This window comes from Temnothorax americanus, unplaced genomic scaffold (assembly GCF_048541705.1).
Source record: "Temnothorax americanus isolate GAGA-0224 unplaced genomic scaffold, ASM4854170v1 Scaffold35, whole genome shotgun sequence".
Lineage (NCBI taxonomy): Eukaryota > Metazoa > Arthropoda > Insecta > Hymenoptera > Formicidae > Temnothorax > Temnothorax americanus.
This window is the reverse complement of record NW_027509496.1, coordinates 1,224,392-1,247,084: the sequence shown is the minus strand read 5'-3', so window position 1 is coordinate 1,247,084 and position 22,693 is coordinate 1,224,392. Positions and strand designations below refer to the sequence as shown.

Genomic DNA, 22,693 nt, shown 5'->3' with positions numbered 1-22,693 from the left:
TATGCAGATTTTCCTTTTTTTGAAAAATGTGTTTTACGCTGCAGCTTTCTCAATATTTGAGATAGCAATTTATTTTTAATTTTATTATATTTTCCAGTTTTTTTTCTACCCCTATATATTTCATATATAATTCATTAAAATTTGATTGATCAGATCTCGTATTACACACATTTGAAATTTCGAAGAATTCGTACATACATAGAAACTTTATAAAACTTGATCTGATCAACCAAATTTTAACCAATTATATATGAAATAGGGGTAGAAAAAAAAGACTGGAAAATATAATAAAATTAAAAATAAATTGTTAAGATTTGAGATGTAGTTTTTAAAGGTTAAAATTTTAAAATTGGTATTATTTTTTTAATTCTATTATATTCTTTAGTCTTTTTTATTAAGATTTAGTTAGTTCTGGTTTTTTCATAGAGTTATTAAGTGTGCAAGTAGAAACTTGCACAGTATTTTTAAGTGTTAAGGTAAAAACCTGTACATTGCTTCCTCATAGTTTTTAGGTGTGCAATTAGAAACTTGCACATTGCTTTCTTAGAGTTTTTAGGTGTGTAAGTAGAAATCTGCATATTGTTTTAGTTTTTAAGTGGACAAGTATTTTTAGTATGTTTTAGTGAATGTACATCAAGAGACACGGTAGTGTCTCGCGCCAAGTACACGCGGAGCGATAATTATTTACGCAGTCCCCAAAAGAGTTAAGTGTGAAATCAGAACCTTTGCTAACAAAGCTTCCTCTATGAGGAAGCCAAAACAAATAAATACCGATAATTATACCTCGAATAAAATAAAAACTTGCACACTTAGGAACTATGAGGAAGCAATGTGCAAGTTTCTACTTGCACAATTAAAAACTACGAGGAAACAATGAGCAAGTTTCTACTTGTTTTATTTGCAATGTGGTTAGTTTGGGGAGATGTTTTATCCGATCAAAGAATCAACATCATATTTCTCGTGAAATTCGCTAAAAGCATTTGCCTGGTTTAGCTCCTTGTGACTTTTTTTGTTCGTATATTCTCTATTAATTTTCTGAATACACATATTTTATGTCATCTAGTAATACATAAAATGGGTCTTCTCCAATTTTTTTTATTATATATTGCCACAAATATTTACGTAGATGGGGTGCGTTTGGGGAGCTCGCTACCGCGCTACCAACGCTGACGCTATTAACTCCGCGGCGTTCATGGAGCCATGATAGCGCTAGCGAATGCGAGCTCCATGAACAGCAGTAGTGTACTATAGCGTAGCGTTTTGTAGACCCTGCGCCACCAAATTTGAAAACCTGAGTTAATAGATGCTGCTGTATCAATTACTTCTTTAATATTTTTGAGAGTAGTGTATGTGTGTAAATAAATACGATTCATTTGTAGTAAAACAACTTAAAGAAGCTATTTTACAAAATATAAAAAAACGATTTCCAATTTATGAAACTCATGTTCGCGAAACTCTTCTGGATTCGACTCTTCAAAGTGTTAGAGGTATTGCTGAATATCTCGCAGACAACCAGCAATCTCTTGAGGAATTTCTAATATATATGTGACATTGTTTTTATATAAAATAAGAAATATAATTAAATATATTTTTTAATAATATATCCATGTTCGGTTCCATTTGATTATATGCTATATAGAATTAATTTATACTTTTAATACAATTAAAAAATTAGTGTATATGAATTTTGTCCATTAAGCTATATATAACTTTTATTATAGTTTTTATAAACTATAATATATCTAAGCAATACCTTAGTCTAGATAATTTACAGTATCTAGATTTACAAAATCTAGGCTTAATATTGTAATTAAGCCTAGTATATATAAGTCTTACATAGTTTATATTTGCAACAGCTTCTATATTAATCACCAAATATAAGGTTATTATTTTTATGATATATATATATATATGTATAAGTTAGATTCTCATGTTTAGTTTTACTTTTTCATAATAGGCATCTAATAAAGAAGCACCTAATAAGTCGTGTGAGCTTCTTGGAGTTAAAAAATTACGATTAGAGTTGGCTGCAAAACAAGCATTATTCCTCTTCTGAAGATCCTATTCTTGTCAAAATTAAAAAGTATTTACATATGTTAGAATCTATTATCGAAGATCCTCTACAATGGTGGAATAAAATGAAGTTGTCACTGCCGAATTTGTACAAATTGGTATGCTGCATTTAGACCATACCGATTACAAGTTCAGCATCTGAAAGCGCGTTTTCTTCTGCAAGGAAAACGGTTGCTTATCACAGCAAAACGTTCTTCGTTAAAACCATTAAAATCTAATAATTATTATTTATTTACGATAATTTCAAATTAATAAAAGATATGTATTTAAAGTCAGTAAAATAAGTTTTACATTAAATATAAGTTATATTATTCATATTATTTATACAACTTATATAAAAAATATGTGAAGAAATGTTTAATAAGTAAGAGAAAAAAAAATCTGATATCTGATGGTTATACAATGAATTACATTTCGTATGATGGTCAGGAATAACATTTTAAGATAAATTTTATTTTTTTTTTTGTGAAAGAAAAGACATTAGTAATCCTAATAAAGTGATTGTATTTTGAAAACAAGTGCTGAGTATTTTAGTGTTTGCTATTTTTGTTCATACCGATAAATTATCATCCGCCAATTCCGCCGCCGCTCTGAAAGAGAAAATTATTATATAAATATATTATATAATTAATGTATATATATATATATATATATATATATATATATATATAAGCAGTACTTCATTTTCAGATCTGCACCTGAAAAGAAAATTAATGGATACTTTTGACCATAAGATCAAGATTATTTATGCTGAAAAGAAAAAATTTCTTACTCCATTTTCCGCCTGTATTTTAAACTACAAAGATTTGTTCAAAACAATGGCAATGAAAGAAACAATTCGTTCAGTTGCAATACAACTCCGAGAAGAAATTCTTAACTCCACCCGAAAAAAATTGGCTGAAAACTGTACTGCTGAAGATTTGATTACAGGAGAGTGCGATTACGTGCCAGAGCTTTTAACATGCTTCTTAGAAACATTAATTTGGGGTGATGTTTCTCACCAATCAAAAAAGGAACGTGACAATAAAAAATTGAATAAAGAACTTGCAATTTTTTCCCTTGGACAAGATCTGATCTACGCTGCTTCCAGCCACAAAATTAAATCATCAAAACATATTACTCTGGGTTTGGCAGTGAAGAACTTATGAAAATCATCAATACTGTCCAAATATGGACACTGTTGCTCTTATTATCAGAGAACCTCTTATACTACATTGGAAGAGTTAGAGACTGAAATGACATTTTCGACGGCAAACAGTACATACGTGTGTCCTGAAGATATTTTAAGTCGCCCGGATTTGAATACTGGAGTAGCTTTTGACAATTTCGATCGCTTTGTTGAAACACTGAATGGTAAAAACACTCTACACGACACGGCGTAAGGGTAATTTATCAAAATGTTATTCAGAATGAAGATACGATGTCTGTGGTATCTCCAAATGTCTGTGAAAATGAAAATTCAACTACCAATGAGATTGTACATGGCAATTTGTCGGAATCATCTATGATCACTCCAAAGAGAAAGCGAAAACGTCGATCCTTCAATGAAATAACTTTCGACATGCATCCATTTACAAAAAAATTAAAAATTACAACCTGGAATCAGCTAGACATCTTCAAACTTAATCAAACTCCAGACAGTTTGATGATGTCAAAACAATTAGATGTTGCGTGGATGTTGTTGCATATGCATAGAATATCAGATGTTCCAATGTAGGTATGATATCATAGTAAGATTTTGATTGACGATTCACCAGTCCAAAAAGTTTCTTATCTTACACCAATAAACGATTCTCCCAACAATAATTCGACTGTTTTAAAAACTTTAGAATTGAGTCAAGCTGTTGCAAGTGAATGTCAAACTCCATACATCCAGATCACGTATGATCTAGCTATCGCTCGAATAAATATTGCATTCAAGCTCAAGAATCCCCGAAATTCGACAACATTTTTATTCACTTGGGAGCCTTTCATATCGAGATGGCTTTTTTCAAAGCAGTTGGCACCTTCATCGATGAATGTGGACTAAGCCATATCATGTCCGATTGTAACCTAATTGCTAAAGGTTCAATTGCAAGTTTTATTGCCGGAAAAAGTTATAACAGGTGCAAACGGTTACATTCTCAAATGGCATTAGTACTGCAGCAATTACACTTTATTGAATCATTTTTGGAAAACAAACATTTGACTATCCAAGAATCAGTATTAGAATATCTTACCACATTTATGCAGCATAAAGATATCTCTCCACAAGTACAACATACAGAAACACAACATCTAATTTAATCTTATGATCAATATACAGAGCAGATGACACTTTGGAAGGCAAGCACGGAAAAACGGCGCAATTTTACGCGATGTATATCGATTTTATAAATCTTTATTACATATTTATTAAAAGTATTAGAGTAGGAGATTTAGATTTATACTTGAATGCACTTGAAAAAATTGTCAATTTATTTTTCTACTACAACCAGCAAAACTACAGTCGATGGCTGGTATACTATATAAATCAACTGCAACACGTAGACAAGACACATCCGGGCCTCCAAGCCGAAATTGCTAAGGACTCGTTTGGTATTAGAAGAACGGTTAAACCTTTCTCGCGGATTCCGGTAGATTTAACGTTGGAGCAGACGATAAATGGTGATGCAGCACGTCGACTCACTGGAATCGTTAATCTGACAAACTCCATCGCTGCTAGACAACGTTGGGCAAGAAATCATGGGGCCAGAACGCGAATAATATCACATGTGTTAACTCGTGCAGGACTTAACAAGAGCCACCAAGACATCGCCGCTGACCTACACCCTGATCGAATAAAAAAACATCGTAAACAAATTGAAGCTTTCTTGGACAGTATCCAACAGACCATCAACCCATTCTCTTCTTCAATAGATAAAAATCAACTGTACAATATTTTAACTGGGCAGGCTACCACTCCAGAAATAGCAAATAGCTTGTTGAACGCAGTGCACAGAAAAGTGGAATCCACGTTTCTTTCATGTGGACCAGCGACGTAGAATTCACGTAGACAATCGAGTGGATCATCCGCTTAAAAACGGTAGTCGGATCCACGTGGATGAGATCATCGATTCGACGTGGAATTTACGTGAAAGTTTCACGTCCCTTACAGAAAAAAGTACTAAAAATACACAGTAATAAATTACTGGATTACTGGTGCTTATTATTGTTAGTATTGAATTACTCACTCAAAAAAAACCTCTTAATACTAGAGGACACTGATTTCCGATATTTACCCGGCATAAAAAAAAAATATTTTTATTGAAATTTTATTACTAATTTATAACTAAATTTGAATTTGTTTCTTAAGATGCAGTCTATGATTATAAATATTTTCTCGTATTTGAAAAACTCAGAAAAACACACTTACCTTGGTGGGATTCGAACTCGGGACCTCTGGATCGTGAGCTAACTGCCTTACGTGGTAGACTACTTCTTAATTAGATGTAAGTGTTATATATAGTCTACATATGTCGTAACCAGCGCAAATATATAATTTTTCAAAAATCATCTTAAGAAACAAATTTAGTTTAAAAAAAGTAATAAAATTTTTAATTGGATATATGATATTATTTCTTAATGTCGGGTGAATATCCGAAACCAGTGCCGGCTCATTAGGAAATTTTGTGTTCGTAAATATATTTATGAAAAAAGTATATTTATAAAGTTAAAACATTCTTATCAAATCCTTACAAAGGCCTCATTAGATAAATATCCTTTAACCTTTAACCATATAGTTGCAAAACATATAGTTGATGGATCAGCTTGATTAATTATAAATTATTCATTAAAACGTTCCATTTAGCTATATTAATTGCGATTGACAACATCAATGTCTCCTGAGATTGATAAATTATATGTCAGTAAAACAGTGGAAATATCTACGCAAAATTTACATTGATATTACGCGGATAAGATACTTTGATTTTATCGATGGAAAAGAAACGTTGAATCCACGCGGATAAGGTACTTCGATTTTGGCGATGGAAGAGAAACGTTGAATCTACGCGGATAAGGTACTTCGATTTTGGCGATGGAGAAGAAACGTTGAATCTACGCGGATAAGGTACTTCGATTTTAGCGATAGAAAAGAAACGTTGAATCCACGCGGATAAGGTACTTTGATTTTGACGATGGAAAAAAAACGTTGAATCTACGTGGATAAGGTACTTCGATTTTAGCGATAGAAAAGAAACGTTGAATTCACGCGAATAAGGTTCTTCGATTTTGACGATAAAAAAGAAACGTTGAATCTACGTGGATAACTCGCGGATGAATCTCCATCCACGTATTACGTAGATTCGACGCAGATGCGACGTACCTGTTTTACTGGGGTTTGTCATTTACTATCGAGAAATGGCTACTTTTTAATTTATTTTTTACTGTATTAATTTATTTATTTTTTACTGTATTACTTTTTAACATGTTAATTTTTACTTTGCGCAACCCTATGTAATTTTTAATTTAAAACGGCTGAAGAAAACCCTGTGCGGTTGAAACGTTCCGTTGTATATAAGTATGTTTATTAAATTTACTTTAAATTGACATCTACGGGTTTGCTCGATTGTTGGCCTCTATTCCTATTCAGATTAAGAAAATCCCTTCAAATAATCGTTAGATTATGGGTCAGCGCGACTAGGACATCAAGCTGAATCACCTGTATAATAATCTGACGCGCTCGAGTATTTCAAAATAGCGATTTTTTTGCATTATCAAGAAGCCGCCATGAGCTTGCGTCATGTCCGAATCGTCAGTCTTTGAAATGGGAGCTTCTTTCGGGTTCACTTAACATCCCCTCCGAATATCTGACGCGCTCGAATAAATTTTTTTTTCCCGTTTTTAACCGTTCCGTACAGCCACTCTCACCATGCAAACCGGCAGATTAACATACCTCCAATATCAGAGACACGTGGGGCATATACACTATCAATATCTGACGCGCTCGAGTATTTTCATGTGACTATTTTCTTTTACATTTTTGAAAACCTGTAGACGCTTCCCCCACCGGTGAAAGGGTGTACATTATATAACCTTTTTTTCTTTCTACCATCTAATCTGCAAAATCCAATAGATTCCTACGACGCTCGAGTAAATCGCCATTTAGCCCTCTGGGCTCCCCTACTATACATTGTCCCCGATCATAGCTGATATTGTTATGCAAGATTTAGAGGAAATAATACTCAAATCGATTGATTTGATTTACCGTTATGTCGATGATATAATTATGTCGGTTCCACGTGATAAGGCTGAATACATCTAAGATTTGTTTAATAACAACCACGATAGACTTCAGTTTACGATTAAATATGAAAAGAACTGTTATTTGAGTTTTTTATATTTACAATTACACATCATTAATGACACCATAGATTGGTATCATAAAGATACTTTTTCAGGTAGATATTTATCTTATTATTCAAATCATCTAGATTGCCACAAAATTGGTACGATATTACAGATTGGTTGACAAATCTATATTACTGTCCCATCCTATTCCAATCAAATAATATAAAATTATGCATCGACTTATTAAGAAACAACGGTTATCCTTTAGATTTGATTTTTAAAAGAATCAACTTAAGATTAAACACATTATTCAATGGTAAACTTAAACAGAACAGTACTGTAGATATTGTTCGACAACGATGAGATCGATAAGAATGATTCAGATAACAAAAAAAGAAAGTTGGAGAAGGAAAAGAAAGCAAGAAGAAAAAATATTATAATAAAAGGGCTGAGTGTGGAGAAAAGGGAGGGGAAAGAAGAAGTAGAGAAGGTGTTGAGAAGGATTTAGAATTACAAAGTAAAATAAGAAGAACAAAAAGAATCGGGAAAGGTAAAGAGGAACGGGGGGACATGATTCTGGTGGAGATAGAGAATGAGGAAGAGAAAAGGAAGATTATGAAGAAGAAGAGAAAGTTGAGGGGTAGTAAGATATGTATTAAGAATGATTTATATATGTATATATATAATATGGGAGAAAGGAAGTTGAGGTGGTTTAAGAAGAGTAGCTAGGGAGCTGGAAAATAAGGGTAAATAGGGTATGGATAGCATATGGGAAGTTAAGGATGAATGGATAATGGTATGTAGTAGTGGGATGACAAAGTAGGGATTTTAAGAAATAATAAAGGTGAGAAAGAGAGAGAGAGAGAGAGAGAGAGAGAGAGAGAGAGAGAGAGAGGAGGGTAACGGGAGAAGTTTAGAGAAGGGTGGAAGAGAGGAGCGGGGGACGGAGAATGTGAGGATAAGGAATGGAAGAACTGGAGTGGTCAGGGAATAGGGAGAGGATGATAGGTTAGGTGCGGAAAAGGAGGTTAAAATAACGTTTTGGAATGTAGCAGGGGTAAGAAAAAAAGATAAAAAATTTTGGAAAGGGTTGGAGAAATGGGACGTGATAGTGTTAATGGAGACATGGCTAGAGGAAAAAGGTTGGAACTGGATTAGAGATAAGGTGCCAAAAGATTATAAATGGCGAATGCAGGGAGCGAAAAGAATAAATAAAAGAGAGAAAGCAGGTGGAGGAATGTTGATGGGGATAAGAAAGAGGATGGTAGTAAGAGAGAGAAGAGACGATGGGGGAGAGGAGATAGAGGCAATGACGACTGGAAAGATAGTAATAAGAAAGGAATACTGGAGGATAATTGGGGTGCGTATGTAAACAAGGATTTAGGGAGAAATTTGGAGATAATAAAGAAGTTGATGGACGAAGAAGAAGGTAGAAGGAAATTAGTAATTGGTGGAGATTTTAATGCAAAGACGGGTAGGCAATGGAGTAGAGTTTGGGGAGAGGGATAGGATAAGAAAGGGGAGAGAAAATCCAAGGATATGAAGACAAATAAAAAAGGGATCACGCTAGTAAACTTTATGAGCGAAAGGGGCTGGGTGATTTTGAATGGGGAAATAAAGGGAGATAAGGAAGGAGAGTTGACGTACACAGGAGGGAGGAGAAAATCAGTAATCGATTATGTGTTATTGAATGAAGAGGGGTGGGAGAGGCTAAGGAAGTTAGAGGTAGGAGAAAATGTAGATTTTGACCATTATCCAGTATCAGTATGAATAGAGGGAATGGAGGACAGGGTAGTCAAAAGAGAAGGGGGCGGGGGAGGATAAAGGATGTGGGAGAAAAATGACCGAGAAAAATACAGAGAGAACTTGGGGAAGGTGGGTAGGGGAAAAGGTGAGATGGAAGAGGAAATAGAGAGAGTGAGTAAAAGGCTAAAAGAGACAATCGTAAAAGGAGGAGAATGAAAAGAAAAAGAAAGGTAGGGGATGGTGAGACAAGTGTAAAAAAGTAAAAAGAAAGGTAAGATGAAAATTAAAAGAGTGGAGGAGGAGTAGATGGGACAGAGAAAGGTATAAGTCAAAAAGGTTAGAATATAATAAATTATGCAAAAAAAGAAGGAAAATGAAAGATGGGAAAAGTAGGTTTATGAGGCGAGTAGAGAAGGGAAAGTGTGGGAGGTGGTGAATAGTGAAAAGCGGAAAAAGAAATGGATAGATGGAGGGGTTGAAATAAAGGAATGGGACAAGTATTTTAAAAAGATAATGGGGGAATGGGGAAAAGAGTTGTTAAAGGGATGGAAGAAAAAAAGAAGTTAGATGAAGAGCCGGAAAAAAGTAGGCAGGAAATAAGTAAAATAATAAGTAAATTAAGAAAAAATAAATAGCAATGGAATGGGATAAAATACCGAATGAAGCATGAAAGTATGGAGGTGAAGAATTGGAAGGATGGGTCTGGGAGATATGTAATAGGGTTTGGAAAGAAGAGGGATGGCCGAAGAAATAGAATGAGGGAGTAATTGTGCCGGTGCTGAAGAAAGGAGATGGTGCGCTGGTAGAAAATTATAAGGAGATAACACTAATGCCAACGCTGTATAAAAATGCGCCGGTATTAGCTGAAAGATTAAGAAAGGATGTAGAGAACAAGAAGTTATTGCCACAGAGTCAAGCGGGGTTTAGAAGAGGGATGGGTACAATTGATAACATATATGTATTAAATTATTTGATAAATAGACAATTAAGTAAAAAAAGGAAAACTGGTAGCACTATTTTTACGCAAAACGCAAAGTATTTCTATCTATGGTTCTATCTATGTTTGCGTTAATGTTATTATTTTATTTTGATATCAATAATAACATCAAGTTAAAGTAAACTGCAACTAAAGTTATTATAAAAAAGTATATGTTTTTGTTTCGCCAATAATTGATTAACGAGAAAGATTCTATTTTTATAATTGACAACGTTTGGCTAGTGTCGTGACAATTTAAATTCGACCATTGGTTTTGGTCGGATTACTCGTAAAGCCTTATTCAACCATATTATACACCGTTGACCTAAAAATCGGTGTTTCCATCTTAGTAAGATGTGTTATTGCTTTAAATATTACCACATGCCTCAGTGGTCGAATTGGTACGACGCCCTACACGGGATGAGGGAAGTTCCAGGTTTGAATCCTGGCTAAGGTAATATTTTTCGCAATAAATTTAATAATTTAATTTAATAAAAATAAGATACTTTGTTGTAAATATTATTTTATGTTAAATATTATATAATAATAAAATAAAGTGAAAGTAAGATAAAATACCTGTGTAATTTCTTTTTTTAACCAATATTTTCGTAGTTGTATTAATTAATTTAATTTTTATAAGTTTATATAGTATTTTGTTGAAGACAGTCTCGGCTTTTTCTAAATTTTCTTTTTTTCGAAACAAACTATACGCGATACGATATTTAAGGAAGTTGGTTGACATTCCGCTGCGGAGCAGATAACGCGGCAGGGGAAAAGCATATAGGTTAAATTTTTGTCGCGTGAAATAATAGTATATTGTGCACCAAGGGGCGAAAGTAGCGTTTTTCAAACGAGTGTAAAGTTTACCGCCCGAGCCGAAGGCGAGTTACACGAGTCTGAAAAAGCTTTCAATCCGAGGTACACACGATATTTTTCACAATACTTTTACGAAAAGTTCGACTTTTATGCCTAGAGAGAGGTGAGAATGGCCAATTTCACGCCAGGGCTTACTTTATCAATTTTCTTCCCTAGGGAGAAAAGTAAGCCCTGGCTTGAAATTGGCCATTTTCGCCCCTCTCTACAGGCATGAAAAGTCGAACTTTCCGTGGAGATGTAAAAACAAATTTTGGTAATTGTATAGATGGGAGGGATCACCTTAGATGATCTTGATATTTTAGTATGTTGTCAAGGTCACCCTCCTGAGTGATCTTCAGAAGGTTTCAACCCGCGCTCGTTATTCGTTAAAAAGTTATTAATAAAAAAAGTTTGGAAAATATAACAGCTATTTTGAGTATTGGAAGGCATAAAAGTTAAAAAAAAACTTAACATTGAGACTCAAGAACTTGGCGTGCCTAAATAAATAAATAAAGTTTTCTCTATAAATGTTAAGAATGCTATTAGTTTTTAAAAACTAAACATTATTGAATATATATTATATATTTTTTATTATAAATTTGAATGTATTTCAATATGCCCAGGGCACTCCAAGTTTTTGAGTTAAGTTTTTCCTTAACTTCTCACCTGGATATTTCAGCGTTTATTATTAATATACATGCAGAGAACCAACGTATTAATATAACAAAGTGTAAATAAGAGTTAAGTACTTCTTACTTAATATATAGATAGCAGTACTAAAAATTGTAATTCAGATTATAAAATTGATACTATATATTATGTACTTGGTTAATTGCATTGATCTCACGTCTATTTTTGATGAACGAAGTTAATTTTAGACATTTATTTTTTCCAAAATGTACATATATACGTTGATTTGTTATGTACTTGGCGTATTTTTTTTTGTAAAGACTTTGTTAGGATTTTATTACCTTTTTGTAGAAATTAATAATAGACAAATTTGTATTATTTTATATACTTGGCATATGTTTTTTTTTACATTAGTAATGTCCTTTTATTTAATATTGGAATTTTATTGTTTTTTATGGAAATTATTTATGTTTTGTAATGTTATAGAAATTAATAATAAATCTTATTACACTTTTTCAGAAATGTATGCGTTTTTGATAGTTTGCTTCAATACTATCATGTAAGAAACAGCTGTATTGTTATATGTGTAACAATAAACAAGGTAGTTTATTTTAATTAATTCGTTTAAATTTTAAAAATTGTAAGTTTAAGAAGGAAAGTTTTCAGACAAAAGTTGTTCAATTTTGAGAGAGTAATTTGAGGACCTTTTGTTTGACCTTGTCAAGGTTAAAGCACTATTTCAAGGTTGACTTTATTTTTCCATATATATATATATATATATATATATATATATATATATATATATAACCCCCTATTCTTTATCACATATTCTCGTACCTTACCATAGTTAGTTGATGTCGAAACGTGTTCAAAACGCTATAATAAAGCTCTCTTTTGTTAAGAATTTTCTGAGATATTTTAAATTGTCATATTTTTTATTATAAAATATAAAATATATCTCATAAAAGATTCACTTTTCGATGACTTTAACTTGATACTTTTAAGGGCTGCACACAGTGAAAGGAATAGGGAACAGAGAACGGGAAATAGGGAAACAGCTTAATATTAATATATGCATTGTGTACATGGCATACAAAATATAGAATAAAGTTTCATTACTGTTTCTTAGCACTATTCTTCTGTTCGACTATTATGTGTTAATAAATTACATATTTTAATGAATTTCATATATTAATAATGAACTGTTCCCTATTCCCCGTTTTCTGTTCCTTATTCCTTTTATTATACGCAGTCCCTTACACGTAAAATAATAAGAATCAATTATTGTAAATTCAAATTATTATTAGTAATAATTAATAAGAAATTAGATAGTACAGATACGCGAATCAGGATGCGTCCGTGCGATTTGACAAAGAGGAGCAGCCCAACGTTCACGTTGTTACTCGTGTGAAGAAATATTAAGAGGAGCGCTTTATAAATAACAATGGCTACGCACGAATGTCGTTCATGATGTGTTTCGTATTCCACATCCTTTACATCGACGTCGAGGCATATTATTTCGTATCTCATATTATTTGTATTTATTTCGTGTCAACCGTTATACCTTAGGATTGTGTCGAGTCATAACATCGCGTCAACGATCATTTTGAAGGGAATTCCCGGAACCTTCCGATAATCTTGGCTACATATACCTCCCCGAACGGGAGGATCGGACACTCTCAATTCTGTCATCGCCTCTAAATATTGGTCTCCAGCACAATACGAAGCACCGTTTTCCCGAATCAGTAACGAGATCAATATACGCAATTAAACGAGAGTCGAGAAGTAAGAGAAGTCGCAATCATTTAAAAACCAATCCAAGCTGCCTGCTTTCCACGCGAGCGTGACCGCATCATTAATAATTAGAGGCACGTGCCTCGCCTCGCGTCGACCGAGGAGCTGCCCGGGACTATACGCGAGGAACTCAACATGATGTATAGCCATTGTTATGCATTCCTTCCAATGCCTCGCCACGCACCTAACAAAACGTGAACGTTAGGCTGTTCCATCTCGTCGCACAGACGCATCCTGATTCACGTATCTATGTTAAGTAAAATTTCTTATTAATTATTAAGAAACTTACAAAATGATAAAAGACTTTTTGATTCAGTTTTGCCCACTCTGCCCACGAACAGTGCATATTACACACATGCTAATAAAATTAATAAAAAATATATTAAAATATTTTTAAAATATATGTAGATGTATCTTTCTTTCTTTGTTCCTTCTCTCTCTTTCTATCTCTTTTTCCTTTTTTTCTCTTATTTGTCTTTTATAATGTTAAGGAAAAAGTATCTAATCTGTAATCAAAACCAAATATATACATACATACATGCATACTTAAAATACATTTACATATATTTTATAAATGTTTTAATATATTTTAGTATCATGTAATATGCACTGTTCGTAGGCAAAGCGGGCAAAACTGGATCGAAAAGTCCTTTAAATATATACATGCATACATGCATACTTACATAATGCATACCTACATGTATACATAAATATAATATATGTTAGAATATTTTTGGAACATATACCTCTTTTTGTATCCCCTTTCGTTCTTTCTTTCTCTCTCTCTCTCTCTCTCTCTCTCTCTCTTGAAAAAATCTTTCTTGGAACTCTTTCTGTAAATTCGCACTGTCAAACACGAAACAAATTTAACCTTTTTTGACGTCGCATTGACAAGCCGTTGAGATAACTAAAACCAACATCATTTATGAAGGTTCGATGGCTACAACAAAATGCAGAGTTTCATGAAATTTTAATATGTTGTTCTGGAATGCAAAATAGAATTATGTGAATTTTTTGGAAATTTTTTACCGTCTCGTTTTGAAAAAAATCTACTCCAAAAATTTAAAAAATACAATTTTTGGATTAGATTTTTTTTAAAACGGGACGGTGAAAAATTCCCCAAAAATTCACATAATTCTATTTTGCATTCCAGAACAACATATTAAAATGTCATGAAACTAACTGCATTTTTAAATAGGTTTTTATGGGAAATGTTACATTGCATATACCTTCAGAATGAAATAAGTGCAAAAAAATGCAAATGATAAGGAAAGAAAAATATGCACATGTAACTTAATAATTTACAAATAAATGAGCGAAAGAAAGGGGAAGGTTACCGCACATTTCGTAAGAAAATTAATTATTAAACATAAATTGCTTGATTTTTCGTCTGCTAGACTGCCACGGTCGTGAACGACGTGAACAGCAGCACGCATTATACGCACGCGGCGACCAATCAGAGCAATCCCCTTCATTCCCACTACTTCAAACGCTAATGCGCTGTTTCCAGAACCCTCGCGTCCCACTACTCCCTCCGATGAAGCCATCGAACCTCCTTAATATCAATTTCACTCTTATGATAATTTCGAGATTCGATCTGCATATAAGCAAGATAACCAATCAGCGTCAAGGAATGTGAGCGTGTGAATGCAGTTGCATTGACCAGAGCGGTATGAACGCATTTTGAGAAACAAACTGGCTTTGCGTGTGTGTGTTCGTGTGACTGAAATCTGAACTTTTTCCTGAGATGTCGCCGAAAAAATTCACTTTTTGACATGTGAGATTTCGAGATCTCTGCAGTATTAACTGCACCAATCTTAATCAAACTGGTCGCAATCAAAAGCTCGTATCAACGTTATATTAAAAGAAATTAATTAATTTTCGTCTAAATACTAATTTTCACGTAACTAGAAATTTTTCTCTGACAAATTACCAATTTTTTTAGTAATGCGTAATTTACTTCAACCGAAATATTATTAATTTTTATGTAATTAGTAATTTTTTGTAACTAATTACTAATTTGCTAATTCAATAAAACTTTAGGTAAATATGTAGAATAACGTCCTTCTCTCTGATTTCTTTGAAATTTTCAAATTTTGTGTATTTTGGGTAGTAAAAATATTCACAGAAGGAAAATTGTCGCTCATGTGTTCCGTTTGTTTATAATTAATACTTAAAATATCACGATGTCGGTAAGTAAAGAAATAATAATTTATGAATATATATTTTGCTTCTTACTATTATTATCTTGCTTCTTACTATCATATGTTATTTACAACTTTTTTCAATTATATATTTTAAAATTATAATTTTTGTTAAAGCAGGGAATAGTAGAAAACGTAAAAATACAGAATATTCTCTGTTTTAACCAAAAGCACAAACTATTGTCTGATTTAATTGTGATCCTTTAAATTTTCGTCCCCAAACATTTTTCGAATAAATTTGAGCCATGTATTTGCATTACCAATTACATCTTGAACTGCAAGCAAGGACTGTTATTAATTTATTCTACTGAATATAATAAATCAATCAAAGGCTGTTCTTCCGAAAACGTTCATGCTCCGATTTAGATGAAACTTTGTGAATAGGTTCCGTTTAGATAAAAAAAACATATACCAAAAAGATTTTTTGCGACTCCAAAGTTTAGCAATTTTTTTAACATTTTTAACTTGCTGCCTCCGCGCATACACTTTCTACGCGAAACGAGGTGCCACATGGGTTTACAACTTTCCACGCGTGGAAAGCCCACGCATATACTTTGAAGGCATACTATGTGTCTAGTTTAACAATAGTGGAGCCTCCCGCAAGGGGGCGGAACCTAATACTTTCTTCCTTAGAGAGAAAAATTGGTACTTTCTGCCCCGTATAGCAGGCTGAAAGTAAAGTAACGGGCAATACAAAATCGAGGAAATAATCCGATCTTCCAATTTGAAAATTGTAATGTAAATATTAAATTCACTAACTAATAAAATAAGACCTTTTCTTTGTAAAAATTATATTAATTTTAATAAATAAAAAAATTATTATTATTTAAAAAATTACTTGTCTTAAAACTACTGATTTGAAATTGTTTTTTCTTAATAATATCACTAAATAATGAAATAACTAATTATACCTATTTACATAATATCCCTAAATAAAATCTCAAGTCAATCATATTTAGTGCAATAATTAAAATTATTTATATCCGACTGTAATCGGCGCGCAGTAATAAATTAGAATATATATGTGTATGTATTATAATAATACATATACACGGAAATTAATATTGAGCTGCCTAAAATATTAGACCAAAAATGGCTTGTATCTTATTCAAAAATTATTTATATTTCTTTTCAAAATTTTATTATCATTTTAATTTTGTGTTATGTGGGGGGTTTCGCTCCCTACACCCCCCACCAGAGGCTTCGCCCCCCTGGACCCCACATCACTTTATTTTTCTCTTTCTATTTAACGATACGCGCGTTAAACTGTATAATACAAATGGAACACCAAACGCACTCACTCTATAGACATTTAAAAGTTGAACATTTCCATAAAGGTGTTGTAAAAAATATCGTATGCACCTCGGGTCAAAAGCTTTTTCGGCTCGGGCGGCAAACTTCACACTCGTCTGAAAAACGCTGCTTTTTCCCCTTGGTGCACAATATACTATTAAAAAATTGCTAAACTTTGGAGTCGCAAAAAATCTTGTTGGTATATGTCTTTTTTATCTATTTACAAAGTTTGACCTAAATCTGAACATGGACGTTTTTGGAACTTTTGCCGATTGCCGAAATTTCAGCCTATTTTCAGCAGCAAAGTTTCAGACAAATTTTTAGACAAATTTGCGAAAAAATTTTAGTTTAATTTGTAACGATGCACCTCTTAAAACAAGGCATCGTCCCCGGCTACCACCCGCCGGGAGCCGCCCGACCGATCCTCCGTCGGGCGACCACAGGGCGCGGTGCGCCCACATTTTTTAAAGACTTGAAACGCGCCGTGTGCGCGGAAAATCCGTCGCACCGGTGCCTTCCCGCACGACGCCGACGAGCGCCGAAGCGAGCCGATCCCCGCCGAAGCGAGCCCGCGGGATCGCACCGCTTCCACCACCGCACCGTCGCCTGACGATCGGCCTCCCTCCTGCCAAAGCCCACCGCGCCGAGCGGTATAAAAAGCCGGCGCGCTCGACGAAAAGACACTTCGTCTTTACCACGGCTTTCCGCTATCCCTGACGAAGCTACCTTCCGAATCCTAGGGCAACACGCACAACGAGGTCCAGAGTTCTGGTTCTCGACTGAGGGTTCTCAGAGTGTTCCCGAGCTCCCTGAACACTACCCCGACGGCCACGGCACCGTGGGGTCGAGCGTGCTCGGCCTCGCCGCGAGGGTTCTCGCGACCGTGATCCCGGGATTCCGCCACCCTTCCGTATGGAATATACCGCGTTCCGTATGTAATGTACCGCGTTCCGCTGTTGTCACCGGTATTAATTCGGTTCATATAGCCTAGCGCTTGCGTCCGGATACCTGTAGCCGCGTTCCGCATGTACTATACCGCGTCCCGTATGTAATATACCGCGTTCCGTTATTATCACATGTATTACTTCGGTTCACATAGCCGAGCGCCTGCGTCCTGATACCTGTAGCCGCGTTCCGTATGTAATATACCGCGTCCCGTATCAAGAGACACGGTAGTGTCTCGCGCCAAGTACACGCGGAGCGAGACCGACCGTGACTCATTTACGCGACGCGACGGGTTGCGAGTACCCGAGATGTTGAGATCTCGATAACGAGTGAACGGATCAAGTTCTAAGTAGGCTTGATCGATAGCTTGGGGTCCAATTAGGGGGGGGTTTCTCTCATAATATTCCGCTACGTGCCCTACGAGCGGAGATATTGCGACGCAAAGTCCAAATGCGAAAATTTATTTTTAAGATACGTCGTCTCCGTCAACCGCTTTTCTTTATAACATACATGTAACAAACAGAGAACGTCACTTTCACTTTTTCGACACTGGCGGCTAGCGGCGTTAGTGTCGCAGTGCAGTGCAGTGCAGACAGTGCGTTCGTTTAGAGCGCTATCCTGTCAGTCAGTTCATCATCTGATCAGTTAACCTATCTCGATCGATCGAGAGACACGGTAGTACGCGCGGAGCGAGACCGATCGTGTGACTCTTTATTACGCGTCGCGAGGTAAGGTGCGACAACGCGCGCATACGCGCGTACGCGAAACGGCAGTAACACCGTAATCGTGCCGGCGATATACTGAATTGAATTGCTTCGTGCTTATCTAAAGATTTCGTATCCCTACATTGGGTGCGTTCAGCCGATACTTCGCTAGCCTAGCAATCGTGAGTAGTCGCTCGTTTTCGCTCGTTTCCTCTCCTTTGACCCAATGGATTAAAAGGAGAGGAAACGAGCGACTGCTCACGATTGCTAGGCTAGCGGAGTATCGGCTGAACGCACCCATCTACTATCGCTGCCGGAAAAGAAGGTTCTCTACGCTTGGCAGAAAGTGACGACTGACACGTTCGATCCCGACTTCGTTGATCGCAGAAGAGCTCAACTCGAGGTACGTTTCCGATTTGCAATTAAAAAATTTTGTGCGATGAATGATATATAGGCTACGGTCAACGTGATACAAATGCTTTGGAGCGTTCTTCTTCTCCTTCTTTCTTCATTGAAAGAAAAGAGAAGAGGAATGCTTCAAAGCATTTGTAGTGTCACGTTGACCGTAGCCATAATATCATATTAACACATTATTTTATTTTTTAGGTCAAGGATTGCCATCTAAAGCTGGTACGTTTGATGGGGCTGTCAGTATTTCTGCGCTTGTGGTTGTGCTATGCAAGCAAAACTTTGCACAATCCTACAAGACGTTTATATCGTTTCTTATCAACGTTGTATGCATGTCTGTCAAGAAGCGCAAGAGCAGTGTTACAATTCTATCCAGAGAACGGTGAACAGGTTGTTGATATTATATATATCTTGATATATAGGCTACGGTCAACGTGATACAAATGCTCTGGAGCGTTCTTCTTCTCCTTCTTTCTTCATTGAAAGAAAAGAGAAGAGGAATGCTTCGAAGCATTTGTAGTGTCACGTTGACCGTAGCCATAATATCATATTAATACATTATTTTATTTTTTAGGTCAAGGATTGCCATTTAAAGCTGGTAAGTTTGATGGGGCTGTCAGTATTTCTGCGCTTGTGGTTGTGCTATGCAAGCAAAACTTTGCACAATCCTACAAGACGTTTATATCGTTTCTTATCAACGTTGTATGCATGTCTGTCAAGAAGCGCAAGAGCAGTGTTACAATTCTATCCAGAGAACGGTGAGAACAGGTTGTTGATATTATATATATCTTGATATATAGGCTACGGTCAACGTGATACAAATGCTCTGGAGCGTTCTTCTTCTCCTTCTTTCTTCATTGAAAGAAAAGAGAAGAGGAATGCTTCGAAACATTTGTAGTGTCACGTTGACCGTAGCCATAATATCATATTAATACATTATTTTATTTTTTAGGTCAAGGATTGCCATTTAAAGCTGGTACGTTTGATGGGGCTGTCAGTATTTCTGCGCTTGTGGTTGTGCTATGCAAGCAAAACTTTGCACAATCCTACAAGACGTTTATATCGTTTCTTATCAACGTTGTATGCATGTCTGTCAAGAAGCGCAAGAGCAGTGTTACAAATCTATCCAGAGAACGGTGAGAACAGGTTGTTGATATTATATATATCTTGATATATAGGCTACGGTCAACGTGATACAAATGCTCTGGAGCGTTCTTCTTCTCCTTCTTTCTTCATTGAAAGAAAAGAGAAGAGGAATGCTTCGAAGCATTTGTAGTGTCACGTTGACCATATAGCCATAATATTATATTAATACATTATTTTATTTTTTAGGTCAAGGATTGCCATTTAAAGCTGGTACGTTTGATGGGGCTGTCAGTATTTCTGCGCTTGTGGTTGTGCTATGCAAGCAAAACTTTGCACAATCCTACAAGACATTTATATCGTTTCTTATCAACGTTGTATGCATGTCTGTCAAGAAGCGCAAGAGCAGTGTTACAAATCTATCCAGAGAACGGTGAGAACAGGTTGTTGATATTATATATATCTTGATATATAGGCTACGGTCAACGTGATACAAATGCTCTGGAGCGTTCTTCTTCTCCTTCTTTCTTCATTGAAAGAAAAGAGAAGAGGAATGCTTCGAAACATTTGTAGTGTCACGTTGACCGTAGCCATAATATCATATTAATACATTATTTTATTTTTTAGGTCAAGGATTGCCATTTAAAGCTGGTACGTTTGATGGGGCTGTCAGTATTTCTGCGCTTGTGGTTGTGCTATGCAAGCAAAACTTTGCACAATCCTACAAGACGTTTATATCGTTTCTTATCAACGTTGTATGCATGTCTGTCAAGAAGCGCAAGAGCAGTGTTACAAATCTATCCAGAGAACGGTGAGAACAGGTTGTTGATCTATATCTATAAAGGAAAATGTCCTGACTGACTGACTGACTGACTGACTGACTGACTGACTGATTGACTGACTGACTGACTGACTCATCAACGCCCAGGCCAAACCCCTGAACCTAGAGACTTGAAATTTGGAGGGTGTATTCCTCTCATGACGTAAGCATCCACTAAGAAAGGATTTTTAGAAATTCCACTCCTAAGGGGGTGAAAAGAGGTAAAATGTGTTTTTTTCACGATTGTTTTGACTGACTGACTGACTCATCAACGCCCAGCCCAAACCCCTGAACCGAATTTTTACCAAAAGTATATGAAATAGGGGTAGAATTTTCCGGGGAGTGCCACTATGTGTATAGTTTTTTGTTATCGATTTTCTGGAAACCGATTTTTTTAATTTTTCCTATTTTTCGAAAAATAATTGATCAAATCTCAACAAATTATAGATCAAACAGGGATAGAATTTTCCGGGGAGTGCTATAAAATGTATAATTTTTTGTTACCGATCTTTTTGGAAGCCGGTACGGAAATTTTTTCAATTTTTTGGGAAATAATTGACTGAATCTGAAAGAATTGTATATGAAGTAGGGGGTAGAAATTTACGGCGAGCGCCATAATGTGTACAGTTTTTGTTACCGATTTTCTGGAAACCGGTTTTTTTAATTTCTTTAATTTTCGAAAAATAATTGACCGAATCTCAAAGAATTGTATATGAAACGGGGGTAGAATTTTCCGGAAAATGTTAAAAAGTGTATAATTTTTTGTTACCGATTTTTTTGGAAGCCGGTATCAGAAATTTTTCAAATTTTTCGGGAATTAATTGACCGAATCGCAAAAAATTATATATGAAGTAGGGCTAAAATTTCCCCGGGAGTGCTATAAACTGTATAATTTTTCGTTACCGATCTTTTTGGAAATCGGTATCCGAAAGTAGTATTGACTGTAAAATTTAATAACGTCAAAGGTGGCACTAAATAAGTTTTCACTAAATAATTAATTGCTCGCGACAGTCACGAATTGAAGTGACTGATTTATCAGTTTTGACATATAATATGTGAAAGCAGCAACTTCATACCATAACACAGACAAATGACATAGACACTACGCGGCGCATCGTCGTATATTTTCGCGTTATTAAGATTCGACATCGACCTCTATATCTAGGGCAGCGACATTATCCTTTGGTTTACCCTTACTAACAACTGACATATACTGAGTGAAATTATTAACTTATCTATACAGAATGTGAGAAGCCGATTAACTTGAAACTTGGTGACATTTATGAGTATATGTTTGGCTCGAACTTCTGAACTCGAATTTCTGAGCCGAACATATACTCATAAATGTCACCAAGTTTCAAGTTAATCGGCTTCTCACATTCTGTATAGATAAGTTAATAATTTCACTCAGTATATGTCAGTTGTTAGTAAATGTAAAAAGAAATATATGGAAAAAGAAATACATGGAAATGGAAAGTAATCTAAAGAAAATGGATATTGAGGAAGAAAAATAAGGGTAAAAAAATTAAAAAAATCTATATATATATAAATATATATATAAATTTCCCGGGAAGTGCTATAAAGTGTACTATTTTTTGTTACCAATCATTTTGGAAACTGGTTTCAAATGACCAAATCTCAAAAAATTGTATATAAAAACAGGGAGAGAAAGAAAAAGGGGAGAGGGAGAGAGAAAGGGAGGGAGAGGGAGAGAGGAGTAAAGGAATAGAGGGAGAGAGGAAGAGAGGGAAAAAGAGAGAGAAAGAGAGAGAGAGAAAAAGAGAGAAGGGGAGAGAGAAAGAGAGAGAGAGAGAGAGAGAGAGAGAGAGAGAGAGAGAGAGAGATTATTTGC

The 22,693-nt window shown here is 35.2% G+C and overlaps 2 protein-coding genes across 2 annotated transcripts in view; one reads left to right on the top strand and one right to left on the bottom strand.

Annotated features, from left to right (window-relative positions):
- Positions 1-22,693, bottom strand: part of LOC143901569 (uncharacterized) — a 229,034-nt gene that overhangs the window by 16,256 nt on the left and 190,085 nt on the right. The window lies entirely within an intron of this gene.
- Positions 18,436-20,445, top strand: LOC143901573 (uncharacterized). The gene is made up of 6 exons (XM_077414005.1): positions 18,436-18,554; positions 18,658-18,712; positions 18,802-18,933; positions 19,513-19,696; positions 19,891-20,074; positions 20,271-20,445. The coding sequence occupies exons 4-6, from the start codon at positions 19,546-19,548 to the stop codon at positions 20,287-20,289; spliced, it is 354 nt and encodes a 117-aa protein (XP_077270131.1). The 5' UTR covers positions 18,436-18,554; positions 18,658-18,712; positions 18,802-18,933; positions 19,513-19,545; the 3' UTR covers positions 20,290-20,445.